Source organism: Bolinopsis microptera, chromosome 3 (genome assembly GCF_026151205.1).
Source record: "Bolinopsis microptera isolate Bmic1 chromosome 3, MBARI_Bmic_1.0, whole genome shotgun sequence".
Taxonomy (NCBI): Eukaryota; Metazoa; Ctenophora; class Tentaculata; order Lobata; family Bolinopsidae; genus Bolinopsis; species Bolinopsis microptera.
The window spans coordinates 18,739,336-18,758,734 of record NC_087074.1 but is presented as its reverse complement, the minus strand read 5'-3'; the positions used below and the strand labels follow the sequence as shown (position 1 = coordinate 18,758,734).

The window sequence follows — 19,399 nt, the reverse complement described above, 5'->3', positions numbered from 1 at the left end:
CATATAAACTCTGTCACATTTTTATAGTGTGACAAAGTTTACAACTCACTGCCGGCCGGATTTAAGCGATATATTATCGTCTGATAAAGATATCGTTATGCGACAAAGTTTATCTAGAGGATGAAACGATTATCCTAACCATTGAGGGTTTATATAGTTTTATAGTGTGACACATTTTACATCATCGTGCCATTTAGTAGGGTCACTAATATTTACCAATATCCTCAAACTTCAATGAACGTGTCCATAACGACATTTGACAATTATTATCATTAATCTATAATCTAGCTGTCTTGCTGAGGGGGAGGAGTAAACGCTTCACAAACTAAAGTACTTACAACATACAAAATTTAAAACCATCAACACGGTTATAGTTCATATCAAGGGCCAATTTGGTATACCTCTATTTCGTTGTAATATCTAGTATATCTTCACATCTTAATACTATAATGAAATACAATAGGATACATGTTTCGAGAAAGAAAGGTTGGTCCGATTATTAACAAAAGTAAACAAAAGTCCATCAGGGACTCCACGGAGTCGAAAAAGGTACACGGCTGCTGTCTGGTGCTGCTAGGCATTTATTGATCAAGATGTTTTATTGTATTGGTTTTTGATGATTCTATTGTTCGTGACTAATCAAGTTCTAAGTGGGGGTATAAAGTGCTGCTTAAGATACTTCGTCATCTCATGTCCAGTATAATGAATAAGATAGTAAAAAATATAGTTTCAGTAGTTTTTTTTTTTTTTTTTGAAACAAATTTAAAATTTTATCCTTTATTTTACAATCATAATATAATAATATTTATAAGCCTCCGTTTTGAAAGTTTTAAATTTTAATACATTCACATTTCTATTTAAAATTCAATTTTATGTACAAGTCAATAACTGGCCGCCAAAGCCGCGCATTTTTGAAAACAGGATTAACTTGATTATAGTTATACGACTATGTAAATTTAAAACTATCCGTGGTTTTTTCTTTTAAATAAATAAGTTATAATTTTACCTAAGTCCAAAGCCAGCTTTGAAAAATTTACTATTAAATCGTAATATATCGTCAACTTTAAATATTTACAATGCAACAATTCATTAATCTGTAAACACGAGTACTCCAGCCCCTAAACGCATAAATTGTTATGCGGCGCGGCTCAAGCCGCGCACGCACGTATTATTTTATACTGTTTGCTCTCTAATAAATATCGTGCCAATGTGTACGTCTAAATTGTAAACGTTCATGTTTTGTGTAAAGTGAATCCAATTGGGACTTGTGACAAGGATAAGGACCCAAGTGCCTGTACGGCTTTTTCGGACCCCTGTGGACCACTACTCTTGAAATCACTCTACAACATTGAACATCTATATCTACTACGTCATTTGGCATTTTGACCCATACAGTTAAGTCCGTCATAACTCACAATTGTTTAATCATCTGTCAATTGTCAAAGTCGTTGTGTGTTTAGTCGCTGAGTTAGCAGTAAGATAAGTTGTTACGCGCGCGCGCGTTTAATCCCGTCGACGTGAGATGAGACAATGAAAACGCTACAGAATTATTGTTTTCGCGCGTTACGTAGAATTTACTAGTGTGTAATACTGGTTAACACTGGGTGTACACTGAGTGTAAGTCGCTAAGTTTCATATACGAGCCGAATATTTCTAATTTTGAGTGTATCGTGAGCATGTTTTACAGTGCAATTGTTCGGTACTAGTGTGTTTGTGTGTATATATATAAATATATCATCTGTGGAGTATGGTGTGTGGACTGTGGTAAATAATGTGTTTAGTTGGAGTGCAGTGGTTGCATGTATGAGGAAAGATAAGTGGTTATTTTAGTAACTCACATTAATCAAAACTTGAGCTTATTCGTGGCAAAATTAAGCTCACACCAATCAAGTGTATCATGCTTGAATTGCAATTCTTGTAAAGCAATTTTCAATGTATTCTTAAACCCGTTTGTCGGAGTATTAAAACTTATCTTACTTGATGTTTGTCGACAGCTGTTCCACATGTAGGATGATTGGTAGATGAATTGTGAGGATGGTTGTGATGTGATGAAATAATCCTCTCGTCGTGGTGACCTGTTAAATGATGAGTACAGTGATAATGGTTCCTCTAACTTATTAATTTTGAATAGTTCTAAGAGACAAGTGTACTTATACAGGTTGTGAACAGTTAACAATTTCTGATTCTTAAACAAGGGCTTAGAGTGTTCTTTTTTGTAAAAGTCCACACCTAGTCTTTGCTCACCAAATGGTCGTGTCCGGGCACAAGTTCTAAATTTTTCTAAGTAAGCTTCTTTATCCCCAAATAGAATTCTTATACACTTTTTCTGTGTTTTAAAGAGAGGTTCGAGTCGGTTGTTGCTAATACCACCCCATACAGATATTCCAAATCCCAAATGTGATTCGAATAAAGTATGGTATAAATCCTTATAATACTGTTTAGGGACAATAGGGACAATTTTAATACTTTCAACACTACTATATAACAAATAATTTGAGGAATGGTATGTTACAACTCCCCCGAAGGGGCGTACTAAGCTAAGGGTCATCTACACTCTATTAGGGTCATCTACACTTTACTAGGGTCATCAACTCTGAAGTCCTAATCCCCTCCAAAACAAAACACTTAACGGGAGCCGACCCCAAGTCGGATCTATTTGGTCAGTATTACTTATATTCGATTTGAGAATGGCATCAAATACTAGGAAGAACTCAGGTACTCCTAAAACATCTAATAGCTTGTCTCGCAACATTTTAGTCGACTCTACAGTGGACAATGAAGATCAGGAAAACAGGAAACATAGGGACAAGAAGAAATGTCCATGTCAACGCTCTTTTAACGGTAAAGTTTACCTCATTGACTGTTCTAAGTGTCATCAAGAGTGGCATGTGGACTGCTTGTCTATGAAAGGTATAGCGAGGTCAGCTATCAACTCCATGGTAGAATGGCTGTGCCCATACTGCTTCGTGGCACCAGTATCAACACTGAAAAAACAGAGAGTTGAATTTTGTTACAGCTGCAGGAACACAAGGGCTTTGCAACAGGCCAACTCAGATTTTGAAGCATCTACAGCTGTTAAGAATCTTGAAACTGTCAGTGCACTCGTGGCATCAGCAAGCTCAGCAGGCTCAGCTCTTGAAAAATTTGACTTCGAACAGTTCTCTAAGAACCTTGACACTCTCTCCCAGTTCGACGTTCACCTTCAACACCTGCTTCTTAAAGAGAACTCCCTTAATGGGCTAAATAATGAAATAAAGCTTCATGATAAATCATTAGAATCAATCAAAACTAATATTGCCGAACTTCAGAAGGACCTCAAACTTCTGTCATCCAGACCATCTACAGAACCCTCCTCACCCTCAGCTTCATCTGAGCAGTTTCTGAAGGACATCTCTGAACAGCTCACTGTACTCTGTGCCAATGAGCACACTGCAGCTGCAGGCATAAGTGATTTGAAACAATCCTTAGACTCATTACAGCCATTGCATAATCCTGGCCCCTGCATTCCTCCCACCTCATTGCAACCAGGACCTCCTACTCAGCACCTTCGGTCTCCAGTGCCTACAGTCCCTGTGCAGCTACCCAATCATGAGCAGAAACCTGTGGAAATGTTCAAAAATGACTACATTGATCAGCAAACAGCAAATGATTTAGGAGAACTTTTTGTTAAGGACAGTGGTCACTTCAAAGTTGAGAACGACCGCTCCTGCCTAACATATGGGGAAAGGTATGATTACCCAGGTTCCAAGTCATCTGAAAAGCCACAGGCAATACCATCGGTTCTCAAGGAACTCATTGACAAAATCAATAATGAGTTCTGCCAGGGTGATCTACCTCAGATCAACAGCTGCTTAGTAAATCGGTTTGAAGGAACAGACAGCAAGCTACCTAGACACTCTGATGATGAGCCAACCATCCATCCAGAGTCTCAAATATTCACTGTTTCGCTTGGTTCTGCATGTCAGGTTTCTTTCTCTGACTCTCACACAGGCACTGATAAGCACAAGCAGCAATGTGACCCACGTTCCTTGTATGTTATGACACGTCGTAGCCAAGAACTGTTCAACCATCGTATTGATGCAGGTGATATAGAAGGGCTACGTTACAGCATCACACTTAGATCCGTGAATTCGTTGAACAGAAATGCCACATGCATCATCGGGGATTCAAACACTGGAGGCTTGAAATTTGGTACTGATCCTGCTAAGTCATTCGGCAAGTGGTTACCTGGCAAACGCATCTTCGCTCCGGTCATTGATAGTATAGATCCTTATGTCACGTTGGGGTATAGAAACTGTGTAATATTGTGCGGGGTCAACGACCTCAAAAACGAAGAGGTCAAGAACCAACATGACATTGAAATTATTTATAATGCATTAGCTTCAAAGATTGCACAGATACAATCTGTCAATCCGTGTGTACATGTTTTTGTTTGTCCAGCAATTCCCTCTAAACGTGCTGACTTAAATAGAAAACTTATATATTTTAACAGTTTGATTCGACGTAGGCTGCTCCCGTCCAATTTTGGTGTCAGTTATGTGGATGGATTTGATGAGTTCTGTGATAGAGATGGTCTACTTGACCGCTCTCTCTCTCGCGACCTCAACAAACACCAAAAACCAGACTTCCTTCACCTCAACTGGAGGGGACTAGCAAAGTTAGGTCAATTTATTCGTAACACTGTTCTTCTCAGGATTAACGGTGGTATCGACAAAAGGAAGAGGAGGTCCACAAGGGTAGACAGTAGATCCTTCAGGGATGTGACTGCTGGAAGAGAAACTGGTCCTGTTGTTCCTGCTGCTGCTAGTCAGGGTCACGTGGATGGCTACCAACCACATGACTCCCCTCATTAAGGAGGTATGTCTTGTCTGTTCTAAGAACATAGTCATCGGCCAAACAATAGTTGAATGTTTCCACTGTGACTGCATAATGCACCATAAATGCTATCGCAAATCCAATACAAATAGCCAATCTAATGAGTTTTACTGTACTCGTTGTATCCATTTAGACAAGGTTAAATATAACCCATTTAAACTACTCACTGACAATGACGACGACGACAACAACCTAGACGAATACACAACCAAAATCTCGAATACTTTAAATAATTGTAACTCATACACTGCATCTGACCTTACCAATATTCTCTGCAACCAAGTAAAGAAACAATCATCTATTCTCTTTCAAAATATTGATGGAAATAAATCAAATTTTGACAACCTTGCCATTGAAACCTGTAGGTACAAAACAAAATTCTCCGTAATAGCCCTAGCTGAAACCAACACTGGGAAAGAATTAAGCAATCTATTTCAGCTCGACGGTTATAATAGTTACTATCAGGACACAGCACCCAACAAACAAAAGGGCACTGGAGTAGCCCTTTATGTTGACGATAGATTAAATGCTACAGTAATTGAAAATATATCACAAGTCACAGAACATTTAGAAATACTTGTCTTATCATTAAGTAACGAAGATCAACCTGTTAATGTAGGTGTTTTGTATCGTCCACCAAGTGGCTGTATTTCCCAAGCTCTAGTTGAACTTTCTAACCTTCTTGATCACATGCCGAAGTTCAGTTATCTAGCTGGAGACTTTAATATCGATCTTCATGATAAAGATAACAAAAATGTACAAAAATATGAAGAAATATTGTTCAGTAAAGGATTTTGTCCGTTAATATCTATTGCTACTCACGAAAAACCAGGCTGTAAAGCATCTTGCATAGACAACATAATTACCAACGACATTGAGAATGTTATTACTTCAGGCACCCTAAAAGAACGAATAACTCACCACTCGCCTATTTTTAACACATTTAACTGGAATGTTGAAGTCAACTCTGGAAAAACTCCTATTAAACAGTATTACGATTTCTGTCAATCAAATGTTAACGGCTTCCTAGTGGATCTTGAAGATGAGCTTAAAACTAAAATAATCCATAACTTTACTGAATTCCATGACACTTACAAAAACTGCATCGAAAAATCGTTTAAACTAGAAACCCCGAAAACCTCTAAGAGAACTGTTAAGGTTAACCCTTGGATAACTCCCGGTCTCATTTGCTCAATTAATAATCAGCATAAACTGTACGAAAATTGGGTTGAGATAAGAAATAGAAAATGTAAACTCGGTGAAACTGATAACAAGGGCGGGATTTGCCAGTGCCCCGAATGCTCACTAAAACGTAGTCGCTACCTTATCTACAAAGAATACAGAAAAGTCCTAAAGAAAACACGTCAAACTGTGAAAACAGATTACTTCTCTGGTAAATTTGCAGAAAATAGCGGGAATAGTAAAAAGACCTGGGAACTAATAAATAGTATAAGAGGAAAACGGCGGCGTGAAATAAAGCCGCTGTTCACCATAGACAACGTTAAGATAACAAACAGGAGGATCATAGCAAACGAATTCAATAAGTATTTCGTATCATTGGCCTCTGACCTAAATACTGCTTACAATGAACTTGGTCAAATGAACATAAACAGTCTACCTAGTTTCTATGACTATTTACCGCTCTCAAACACCTCCAGCATTTACATGCATGACTGCACAACAGACGAGGTTAGCAAAATCATATCTGAACTTAAGAACGGTAAGGCAAGTGATATACCAATTCATGTTGTAAAACAGTCTTCAAAAATAGTCACTCCTCTACTTACTGTACTGTACAATGAATGTATGAAAGATGGCATATTCCCAGATGACCTTAAGATTGGAAGGATTAGTCCAATTTACAAGAAAGATAACCAGGAACTCCTTGAAAATTATAGACCTGTGTCGACACTTGCAGTATTTGGTAAAATATTTGAAAAAATTATATTCAACAGATTATATAGCTTCTTTCATTCACAGAATTCCTTGTATGAAAACCAGTACGGATTCCGTAAAAATCATTCGACTAGTTATGCTTTAAATTACTCAGTTAACCACATAGAATCACGTCTCAAGAAAAAACAACACGTACTTGGAATATTTATTGATCTTAGCAAAGCTTTTGATACAATCTCACATGAAAAGTTACTGCATAAGTTAGAAAATTATGGGATCCGTGGAAATGCAAACAACCTTATAGCAAGTTACCTGTCGAATAGATACCAGTATGTCTCAGTATTAGGTGAAGACTCTGAGAAACTGCCCGTTGTCTACGGAGTGCCCCAAGGGTCCTGTTTAGGTCCCTTGCTGTTTATCATCTATATAAATGACATCCGAAACTCATCAATTTTAGGAACGTTTATACTATTTGCCGATGACACTAACATATTTATTGAAGAAACATGTGTCAGAAGACTGTACGAAAAGGGAAATGAAGTTTTAGCATCTGTTTATAAGTATATGAAACTAAACTTATTACATATTAACATTAAGAAATGCTGTTTTATCCACTTTAGACCGTCACGTGCCAAAGAGGAAGTAGAAAATGACGAGAACATATTAACTTTGAACAATGTTGTCATTAAAAAAGTCCGAGAAGCTAAATTTCTAGGTGTCATTATCGATGATCAACTTAATTGGAAAACTCACACACGGTCACTTAACTCAAAACTTAAATGTGAAGTAGGTAAGTTATGCAGAATACGGCACATTGTCCCTAAACAGTATTATAAGGATTTATATCATACTTTATTCGAATCACATTTGGGATTTGGAATATCTGTATGGGGTGGTATTAGCAACAACCGACTCGAACCTCTCTTTAAAACACAGAAAAAGTGTATAAGAATTCTATTTGGGGATAAAGAAGCTTACTTAGAAAAATTTAGAACTTGTGCCCGGACACGACCATTTGGTGAGCAAAAACTAGGTGTGGACTTTTACAAAAAAGAACACTCAAAGCCCTTGTTTAAGAATCAGAAATTGTTAACTGTTCACAACCTGTATAAGTACACTTGTCTCTTAGAACTATTCAAAATCAATAAGTTAGAGGAACCATTATCACTGTACTCATCATTCAGCAGGTCACCACGACGAGAGAATTATTTCATCACATCACAACCATCCTCACAGTTCATCTACCAATCATCCTACATGTGGAACAGCTGTCGACAAACATCAAGTAAGATAAGTTTTAATACTCCGACAAACGGGTTTAAGAATACATTGAAAATTGCTTTACAAGAATTGCAATTCAAGCATGATACACTTGATTGGTGTGAGCTTAATTTTGCCACAAATGAGCTCAAGTTTTGATTAATGTGATTTACTAAAATAACCACTTATATTTCCTCATACATGCAACCACTGCACTCCAACTAAACACATTATTTACCACAGTCCACACACCATACTCCACAGATGATATATATATATATACACACAAACACACTAGTACCGAACAATTGCACTGCAAAACATGCTCACGATACACTCAAAATTTGAAATATTCAACGGCTCGTATATGAAACTTAGCGACTTACACTCAGTGTACACCCAGTATTAACCAGTATTACACACTAGTAAATTCTACGTAACGCGCGAAAACAATAATTCTGTAGCGTTTTCATTGTCACATCTCACGTCGACGGGATTAAACGCGCGCGCGCGTAACAACTTATATTACTGCTAACTCAGCGACTAAACACACAACGACTTTGACAATTGACAGACGATTAAACAATTGTGAGTTATGACGGACTTAACTGTATGGGTCAACTACTGAAACTGTATTGTTTACTATCTTATTCATTATACTGGACATGAGATGACGAAGTATCTTAAGCAGCACTTTATACCCCCCACTTAGAACTTGATTAGTCACGAACAATAGAATCATCAAAAACCAATACAATAAAACATCTTGATCAATAAATGCCTAGCAGCACCAGACAGCAGCCGTGTACCTTTTTCGACTCCGTGGAGTTCCTGATGGACTTTTGTTTACTTTTGTTAATAATCGGATCAACCTTTCTTTCTCGAAACATGTATCCTATTGTATTTCATTATTGTATTAAAATGTAAAGATATACTAGATATTACAACGAAATAGCGGTATACAAAATCGGCCCTTGATATTAACTATAACAGTGTTGATGGTTTTAAATTTTGTATGTTGTAAGTATTATATTTTAGTTTGTGAAGCGTTTACTCCTCCCCCTCAGCAAGACAGTTAGATTGTAGATTAATGATAATAATTGTCAAATGACGTTATATATTATATAACAGTTATAAATGTTCAATAGTTGTAGAGCGATTTCAAGAGTAGTGGTCCACAGGGGTCCGAAAAAGCCGTACAGGCACTTGGGTCCTTATCCTTGTCACTAATCTCAATTGGATTCGGTTTACACAAAACATGAACATTTAGACGTACACATTGACACGATATTTATTAGAAAGCAAAAAGTATAAAATAATACGTGCGTGCGCGGCTTGAGCCGCGCCGCATAGGAACGGATGCGTGCAGGGGCTGGAGTACGCTTGTATGTAGATTAATGAAATGTTGACAGACGTTGCATGCCACTTTTCGCGCGCGAAGCGCGCGCCGCCGAATACAAATGTTGCATTGTAAATATTGAGAATTGACGATATATTATGATCTAATAGTAAATTTTACAAAGCTGGCTTTGGATTTAGGTAAGATTATAATTCATTTTAAAAAAACCACGGATAGTTTAAATTTATTTCTATTTGTCGTATAATCATAAACAATTTAATCCTGTTTTCAAAAATGCGCGGCTTTGGCGGCCAGTTATTGACTTATACATTAAATTGGATTTTAAATAGAAATGTGAATATATTAAAATTTAAAACTTTCAAAACGGAGGCTTATAAATATTATTATATTATGATTGTAAAATAAAGGATAAAATTTTAAATTTGTTTCACTAAAATTTGTTTCACTAATGTGTCGTATTCTGCATAACTTACCTACTTCACATTTAAGTTTTGAGTTAAGTGACCGTGTGTGAGTTTTCCAATTAAGTTGATCATCGATAATGACACCTAGAAATTTAGCTTCTTGGACTTTTTTAATGACCACATTGTTCAAAGTTAATATGTTCTCGTCATTTTCTACTTCCTCTTTGGCACGTGACGGTCTAAAGTGGATAAAACAGCATTTCTTAATGTTAATATGTAATAAGTTTAGTTTCATATACTTATAAACAGATGCTAAAACTTCATTTCCCTTTTCGTACAGTCTTCTGACACATGTTTCTTCAATAAATATGTTAGTGTCATCGGCAAATAGTATAAACGTTCCTATAATTGATGAGTTTCGGATGTCATTTATGTAGATGATAAACAGCAAGGGACCTAAACAGGACCCTTGGGGCACTCCGTAGACAACGGGCAGTTTCTCAGAGTCTTCACCTAATACTGAGACATACTGGTATCTATTCGACAGGTAACTTGCTATAAGGTTGTTTGCATTTCCACGGATCCCATAATTTTCTAACTTATGCAGTAACTTTTCATGTGAGATTGTATCAAAAGCTTTGCTAAGATCAATAAATATTCCAAGTACGTGTTGTTTTTTCTTGAGACGTGATTCTATGTGGTTAACTGAGTAATTTAAAGCATAACTAGTCGAATGATTTTTACGGAATCCGTACTGGTTTTCATACAAGGAATTCTGTGAATGAAAGAAGCTATATAATCTGTTGAATATAACTCTTTCGCAAATCTTTCCAAAATAGGATGAGATAAGTCTATCAGCACCCGGTGACATGTAGTTTGATTTTCTTCCTTTCCTTATTAAGAATGTTACATCAAAAGATTTGAACACACAACAGCTATTTTCCTGCACCCATACACCATTTAAAGAATTTAAAGATAGTCTACATAATATTTGTATTTCCGCCAAAATTGAGTGCGGTCTTTGATGTTAAGAGTTGCTACTCTGTCTCAAATCCATTCATTCTTTTATTTAATTATGGAATGAACAGTTCAATTTCAAAGCATGCATTTCTAAGGCAAATCGTATGATTAATTGGATTGCAAGGAATTTAGTTATTATTAATGAAAAGGTTGTTATGATTGCTATCTATAAAGCTTCAATAAGGCCTCATCATGAGTATTGTGCCCAATTGTGTTCATAAGAGTTGGGTAATTGTCTTGGAGCTGGAACTAGGCCTGGGTGTATTTGGAATGAGTAGATCTGGTCTTACCCTAGCTTTAAGCAACAGATGTAGTAAGAGTGTGACTAAGATAAAGGATCTTCAAAATTTGTTTCTTCTGGAGCTGCCAGAGGATTTCGTCAAGTTTAAAATAAAATAGAGATTTGATAATATTTAATAATAATTGTATTTGATAAATTAATAATGTTGGTGATGAAATATTTTTTCATACAGTTTGATGATACTTTGTTTGTAGATATGTGTGATAATGTGCTGTCATGATTTTTACTTATATTATATTAACTCTACTTTATAATTTCTCAGTTTAACACAGTTTTCTTGCTTTCAAGTCAATCTTTCCCCTGATTAAGCACCATCTCTAGTTGTGGTGTATTCAGTTGCGCTAATATGATTCGATTTTTAGATTAGAGGGATTAGCATGCGATCAAGCTATCAAGGTGAAAAAAAGAAATTTAAATTTAGCAAGACGATTTAATAATTGATAACTTATAATCGGAAGAAGATAGAAGGTGACATTTTGTTTAATTGCAATAGTTTCATAGTGATAATATAATCAATCTTCAATATAAATATAATTTTAACGTTTCATCTCTTAATGACCACACGATTTAATATCTGCTTCAAAAGGCTTAGCGGTAGTAATATGTAACTGTAGAACTGAGTATGTCTGGACACATAGTTGGATTACGAGTCGTGAGAGGACCAGATTGGAAGTGGGCTGAACAAGATGGTGGTGAGGGGTTTGTTGGAACTGTGGTGGAAGTAGGTAAACATGGCAGCCCCACATCACCTGATAAGACTGTTGTGGTTCAGTGGGATGGCGGCAACAGGTCAGTTCAAACTTATTCTTTTCCACTTAAACCTTGTGTACTCAGATTATCTCTTCTCTTGCAATTGTTGTTGGTGCGATTGTTAGTCGGCCAAAATGACTTTTTAAATGTTTAATTTTAAAAGCTACAGTGTATAAATATAAGAATGCTTGCAGGACTAACTACAGAACTGGATATTTAGATGCGTATGATTTACATGTGTTCGACAATGCTACTGTGGGTAAGTTGTTGGATCAATCTACAATCTATGATCCAGTGACAGTTGTAACAAGTGTAAAATCTATAATATGTTTTTCGTTCAATCAAGGAAATGTTATTCTTGTGAAGAGTCGTGACTTTTTAATCAAGATTTGCATACAATTTAAACATTTTGGAAGACATTTATAGGATTATTTCCAGTGAAGACAAACAAGTTTAGATGATTTGTCTTACATCTTATTTCTTCGCTAGGTGTTGTGTTTCGTACGCGACAGTGCGATTCCTGTCAAACCCGAGCTTTCCCTGGCTTCTGTTGGACTTGTTTGCAGTGTGAAGACTTTGACCTGTGTACTAATTGTTACATGAGTGGTAAACACGACCTGACACACGCGTTCACCAGGATCACTTCAGATGGACTCCCGGGTGTGAGTGTTCCTCCGCGCGAGGCATCTGTTAAACACGTCGCTAAAGGTAGGCACTACACTGCAAATGCACTGACTCAATACTCCTCTCTACACTAAGACAAACACAGTAAACACTAAACATGATGTATCCACGTAGTAGAAATACAATATCGTCTACTTACCAGCTACTCAGTTAACAATTACAGGGATATACGTTGGTGCAGTTGTTAAGAGAGGGCCGGACTGGGATTGGGATAACCAGGATGGAGGAGAGGAAGGCTCCACTGCTACTGGAACTGTTACCTGTATTAGAGGCTGGGACCAGGAGTCCGCTGTTAGTACCTACCTCTCTTTAGACCTATTATTATCCAGCTGTAATTAGATACCTATAATTTTAAAGCTATATTGTGGGATTGTAGACCTATTATTATCCAGCTGTAATTAGATACCTATAATTTTAAAGCTATATTGTGGGATTGTAGACCTATTATTATCCAGCTGTAATTAGATACCTATAATTTTAAAGTTATATTGTGGGATTGTAGACCTATTATTATCCAGCTGTAATTAGACACCTATAATTGTAAAGTTATATTGTGGGATTGTAGACCTATTATTATCCAGCTGTAATTAGATACCTATAATTTTAAAGCTATATTGTGGGATTGTAGACCTATTATTATCCAGCTGTAATTAGATACCTATAATTTTAAAGCTATATTGTGGGATTGTAGACCTATTATTATCCAGCTGTAATTAGATACCTATAATTTTAAAGCTATATTGTGGGATTGTAGACCTATTATTATCCAGCTGTAATTAGATACCTATGATTTTAAAGCTATATTGTGGGATTGTAGACCTATTATTATCCAGCCGTAATTAGATACCTATAATTTTAAAGCTATATTGTGGGATTATAGACCTATAATTGTAAACTATAGAGGTTAAAGCTATAATTTGAGACAAATATAGTTGTAGAGCTAGAAAGAGATGATTGTAGAGCTATCATGTTGTCAATTATTACTAAAGGTATATAATATTTCAGATGAGTGTAGCCTGTGTTAAGTGGATGAGGACAGGTCAGACTAACGTATACAGAGTGGGACACAAGGGTAAAGTAGATCTGAAGTGTGTCCAGGAGGGGATATACGGTAATTACTATCCTAAACATCTTCCTGTCCTCGGCAAGGAGTATTCTCTTCAGAGAAGTATGTTTTTTACTACTTTTACTTGTTAATTACTCAAATTAAACTTTTGAAAGCTTGATCAGTATTCTATCAACGTAGTATAAGTATTGGAATTACTAGAATATTCTTAGTAGTTTGAAGTTGTTCAGTTTTCCCTTATATTTGAAATCCTAAGTTTCCTAATCCCGTCTCCCCCAGTGACCATCCCGTCAGCAGTACAACAGTTAACAGATCGGCCCATCTGTCAGTTTAAACCTGGGGACTATGTCAGAGTAGAGTTGGATCTGGAGATACTGAAAGCTTTACAAGAAGGGCACGGGGGCTGGAACCCTAAGATGGCTCTTGTTATTGGCATGATTGGAGTGGTTCACAGAGTCACTGAGAAGAACGACGTCAGAGTCAGCTTTGAAGAGGTAATTTGAGGAGGAGTTTAATTCTGTTTAGATCGTTTTTTGTGGCATTGTTGATATAAAAAAGGAGCTAGGATGCTTTTTGTGGATCATTAGTATAATATCTAATATCATGTCAGGTTACCTATTTGACACTGTTAGTTTTTTAATCGAGTATCTCTGACTAGTACATTAAATACAGATGAGAAATATTGCAATTATAATTAAAAACGATATCTTCCCTGTCTTGAAATAGATTAATAAAGTTATGTTGAATATTGAAACTATAATAATATGGTGTCTTCAGGCAAAACAGAGGTGGACTTTTCACCCAGCAGCACTGAAAAGAATAGAGACGTACCACGCAGGGCAGTTAGTTAGGATTATAGACGATATGGAGGCAGTTCAGAGACTTCAAATAGGACACGGCGAGTGGACCGAGGCTATGGCAGCCACTTTAGGAGAGGTTCGTGATTAGTCTATAATTGATTAATTAATTAATTAATTACTGTAGGAGCTGAAGAAAGTTAAAACAATTATTTTAAATTGTAGTGATAGCTGCAGATTAAATCTGGCATGTTTACCATATTACCATAATAATATGTACAAGGTAATACTGCTATGATAACACTACCATATAAGGTAATATGTTTGCACAGGTAGGTAAAGTAGTACGAGTCTACCAAGACATGGATCTACGTATACATGTTAAGAACAGTGTGTGGACCTACAATCCTAGGTGTGTTCAACCGCTACAACCCATGGATGGCAACAACATGCAAAATAGTGAGTGTTTTTCAAATATCCTGTCTTTTTTCAAAAATCTTCAAATATCCTCACTTTTTAGTAGGTCTCTCCGGCAGTAAAGCTTTAGTTAGGCTATCTATAGTAGGTCTCTCCGGCAGTAAAGTTTTAGTTAGGCTATCGCATTGCTTGTGGTAGGTACCACTCCTATACTTAAACTTATCCCAAAATGTTTACAATTCTCTTAGAGGATTATGCGCAGACCGACATCCCCTGAGCTGAGTGTACAGCCCCTTCATCTATGCTTATTAGGGGTCGTACCCTCCTGGCTTGCTAGGAGGGATTTTTCAATTCAATCAAAAAATGCTGAACTGAGTGTAGGTTTGAATTACGAAATTTGATACAAGCTGGGTAATTAGTAATTAAAGATACTAAGTTTGATAAAGTCATCGTACAGTTGTTTCTCTGATTGTTTGGTAAAAGTATCCTAGAGACATGAATTACTTCATGGTATCTTCTTGTCGTGTCCACAGACCTTCCCGTACCGGATGTAGTGGTCAAGGCGAGTCTGTTCAGCCTCCTTCTTCAGGTATGATGTATACATTGAATTAATGACACGTGATTTCCTACAGTAGTGCTTGTATTTAAATGTATAATACAGGACCAATGGCAAGATTTTAAGTTCGGGTCAAGGCGAGCTTGTTAGCTTGCATGCTCGTTACCGCGTAACCATGTTCTCGTGTAACGCCTCAATAGTTACTCTGGTGCTTGACAGCATTTTCCCATACCAACCTGGAGAGGTTCGCTGTTTATCAGTCTCATGATAAGATAATGATTCCAGGGATAATATCCGGTAGTAGAGACTAGGTAGGACTGTTTAGGAGTAAACAGTAGTTTCACTTGTCATACCTAGTCTCTACTACCGGATATTATCCGATCCTTGGAATATTTACTAAGTTGTTTAAGTATCGTTACTTGTTTATCTTTACTGTTTATCGTGCAGAAAAGACTTGATATTGAAATCAGACGATCATGTGATACTAAACCTTAAGCTTGAATATTTACTGTCACTATCAGTGAAGTACGGATTTAGTCCAAATATTGTCTAACAAATTCTCTGAGTAATTTTCCTTGCCACACGTTATGTGAAAGTGAAAGTGAATTAATACAACATATGTATTATATATATATATAATACACATTACACACGTTATGTGAATTTACATTATTTTCATAACTTTTATAATCATCGGCTCGTTGACAGACCTGACAAAATGTGGATAATTATGAATGTTAAATATTAGATAACAGTTACAGTCGCTGTACAGTGTACACAGATATATTAGGTAACAGTAACTAATAACCGTATCACGTAGAACAGCTGGTACATTAGTAATGTAAACTGTATAGTCTCATCACACAAATTTTCTGGGTGCGTTGCGATACCGGGATATGATTGGTCAATGCTGCAAGTCAAAAAGAGCTTGTCAAAACAAATAAGGCTGAAACTCCAATATCTGATCCTGGTACACTGAACTAGAATTGTAATAGTATAAACATCACTATTAAGTCACGTGTTAAAAAAAGCTTGCACCGCATGTCAAAACAAATAAGACAAATATCTGATTAGACTGTATATATAAACCAAAACTTTAATAGTATAGACATTTAACAAATAACATGTAGTATGTACGTCTGTCCTGTTAATAGATTGACTAGTTAAACTACAACACCTGAAAACAGCGCACATTTGTTACTCTAAAAACAAACATTCACTGTCTCCCAGAACTAATTAAAGTGAATTGTAAAAGTGAAAGTGAATTGTAAAAGTGAAAGTGAATTGTGAAAGTGAATTGTGAAAGTGAATTGTAAAAGTGAAAGTGAATTGTAAAAGTGAAAGTGAAAGTGAATTAACACAACTCTTTCCTACCAGACCAAACACCGATGAGAGAGATGGCAGCAGACAGAGGAGGCGAGTCCTCCAACAACAACGAGAACAGTAACAACGAGAACAGTAACGACTCAGACGTTAAGATCGGTTCAGACGCGGAGTTAGCGGAGATCCTGGCACGCGTCCCACAACTCCTTAACGAGGGAGGTGAGACTGAGGGCAGTCAGTTCCAGTTGGTACAGGAGGCCGCACAGGGCCGAGACGAGCGCGTCCGGGACATTCTAGCAGCACAACCTCAGATTGTGAGTTTACTGGGAAGTGAGCAGCGTATTGTTAGTTGCTCTTGTAGATCAGCCTTACTCTGTCCACTGTGGCCCATCTGTAGTCTTGATAGCATGAATACTGTCACCAGTGTCCAGTAACTGTCAAGTGTCAGTAGTTATCTGTAATTGTCAAAAGATAGATGATAGGACCTGTAGTTACCGTCAAAATATCCCCCTCTAGCCTTTTCTTCTCAGATCGATATAAAAGTGCAAGGTAAGACAGCCCTCCAAGTAGCATCTCATCAAGGCTTCCAGATGGTTGTGGAGGAGCTGATAAAGGCCGGTGCTAACCTAGAGATAAAGGATGATGATGGTGATAACGCTCTTCATTATGCTGCTTTCGGGTAACTTTATTAAATATACTTAATAATGTACTTTCTTTTATTTCTTAGATGAACATATTATATTATATGTTTATTGTTTACCTGCACAGAGCAATTCAACCTGCACATCCACATTTTTCAAACGTTTTTCATTCAGAAAATATTAACGATGCCCAGTGGTCACATTATACTATCTGCAGCTAATTAACCTGCAGTGTAGTAAGACTTGCATCTAATGCAATATAATTAGACCACTAGCAGCTAACGTATCTGAAGTGTAGTTAGAATATCTGCAACTAAGTTTACTGAAAGTGCATTTAGACTGACAGCTGGCTGTATATTCTAACTGCGCGATAGTCTATCAATCACCTCTTGCGATCCAAATTTACATTTCTCATTGTTAGAATTATGGGTTATGTTTCGCCGCTACTTTGTTCCTAACAACAACAAACCGCAGGAATGAGCCTGGAGCAGCCTCCTTGCTGATCCGTAACGGAGCGGATATAAACGCGAGCAATGGTAACGGCTGTACTTCACTTCACGTGGCTGCTAACAAGGGTCACAAGGACATGGTCGCTTGTCTCATTGAGGGCAGTGCTGACCTCAACTTAAAGGTAAAAACCCGTCTGTCAGCCTGACTCTGTGTGTGTGATTTTAAATGGTATTGTATAATTAATTAAGTCTTTGAACCCAGTTTTCTGTTGACGTATTGAAATTTTTTAGATATCATTGAGCATAAGCAGTGATACAACGTATCTCGGGATGATCCGCAGAGTCTCGACTAGTTTCGGCTTACCGCCATCAACAGGATCGATGAATCATCTAGCGGGAAATTTGAAATCAATTATCAATAAACAACATTCCGAAAGTATAAAAGTAAAATTCAAAAGAAAAAGTCAGTAGGAAAATGTACGAAGTAGGTAATGTAAATAAGGTAACTACTGTGAAAGCATGGAGTGGGCCAAAACAACTACAAAACGTGCAGAGTAAGACTGAACTGAGATAGGAAGTTAAAAGGAGGAAACACGTTCGCAAGCAAAAAGTACACTTTACTGCTAATAACCTAAGAGAGAGTGTGTGTAAGTGTAAAGGGTAAAAAACGCCAAACATCGGACCTAATTCCCGGTAACTTTGCTCCTATTTAACCCAATAATCCTCGCTTTAAATTTCTCGATATAAATATCTTCAAACATGTTAAGTTCCTCTCTACTACATTGTTTAATAATACCCAAATTAAAATTGCTTAATTTCTCAGAAAGTTTGTCTTGGTGCATTTCAGATATGTGCATGGAAAGGGCCGATTTAGTGTAACAACCTGGTTTAAAAGCTGCCCTGTGGCTGTTCATTCGTGTGCTTAAAGTCAACCAGGTTTGGCCGAAATAAAAGCCACTATCGCACAGTTTACATTGGGCTACATAAATCACGTTTTCATTACTACAGTTAAGCCGCATGTCAATTCTGATAATCTGTTTGTTAACTGTCAAAGTACCATTTGCTGTTCCACTAGTTAGCTTGCATGTAAGACAGCGAGGTCTATTGCAAGCTTGTGATGTTATGTCCGCCGTATTGATGGAGTTGGGTGCTGAGTCAGCAGGTGTTGTCGCAAATCTCCGCCTCTTGAACATTTCATCTGCGATGTTGTTGTCCCTTCTGTGAGCTATTGTTATGGATACCTGCTTACCAATGATATGCTCAATAGTTTGTTTCTTATCTTCAAGGAAGCTCCTGATTTCGTTGAGTTCCTTGCAGTACTGTGTTGAGAGGATCAAGTTGCAGTGTTCACTATTTGGCATAGACTCATTGGTATTCTCCCTCGGTGTAAGGCGTTGATCTCGGTTAACCAGACTAGCTTTGGTTAATGCTGCCTTAAGTTCTGCATCCCTGTATCCGCTTTTCTTGAAGTCTCCCATAATCTCTTGTGCTGCTTCCATAAAAGTGTCCTCATCTGAGCATATGGTTTTTGTTCTTAGAAGTTGTGAGTAAGGAACGCTTTTGAAGACATGAGGAGGATGGTGACTGTTCCTCTGTAGAA

At 37.1% G+C, this 19,399-nt stretch overlaps 1 protein-coding gene across 2 annotated transcripts in view; it reads left to right on the top strand.

Annotated features, from left to right (window-relative positions):
* The first annotated feature begins 2,457 nt into the window (after positions 1 to 2,457).
* The window catches only part of LOC134812740 (E3 ubiquitin-protein ligase MIB2-like), a 34,158-nt gene continuing 17,216 nt past the window's right edge, over positions 2,458 to 19,399 (top strand). Inside the window, exons 1-12 of one of the 2 annotated variants that reach the window (XM_063820285.1) lie at positions 2,458 to 2,503; positions 11,709 to 11,905; positions 12,061 to 12,125; positions 12,356 to 12,574; positions 12,714 to 12,841; positions 13,556 to 13,718; positions 13,896 to 14,110; positions 14,394 to 14,552; positions 14,746 to 14,872; positions 16,764 to 17,023; positions 17,240 to 17,388; positions 17,825 to 17,981. In XM_063820285.1, the coding sequence (XP_063676355.1) occupies positions 11,739 to 11,905; positions 12,061 to 12,125; positions 12,356 to 12,574; positions 12,714 to 12,841; positions 13,556 to 13,718; positions 13,896 to 14,110; positions 14,394 to 14,552; positions 14,746 to 14,872; positions 16,764 to 17,023; positions 17,240 to 17,388; positions 17,825 to 17,981 (1,809 nt within the window). In that variant the 5' untranslated portion in view covers positions 2,458 to 2,503; positions 11,709 to 11,738. Of the gene's footprint in view, positions 2,504 to 11,703; positions 11,906 to 12,060; positions 12,126 to 12,355; positions 12,575 to 12,713; positions 12,842 to 13,555; positions 13,719 to 13,895; positions 14,111 to 14,393; positions 14,553 to 14,745; positions 14,873 to 16,763; positions 17,024 to 17,239; positions 17,389 to 17,824; positions 17,982 to 19,399 lie in introns of both variants that reach the window. The other variant, XM_063820286.1, reaches the window with a different exon arrangement.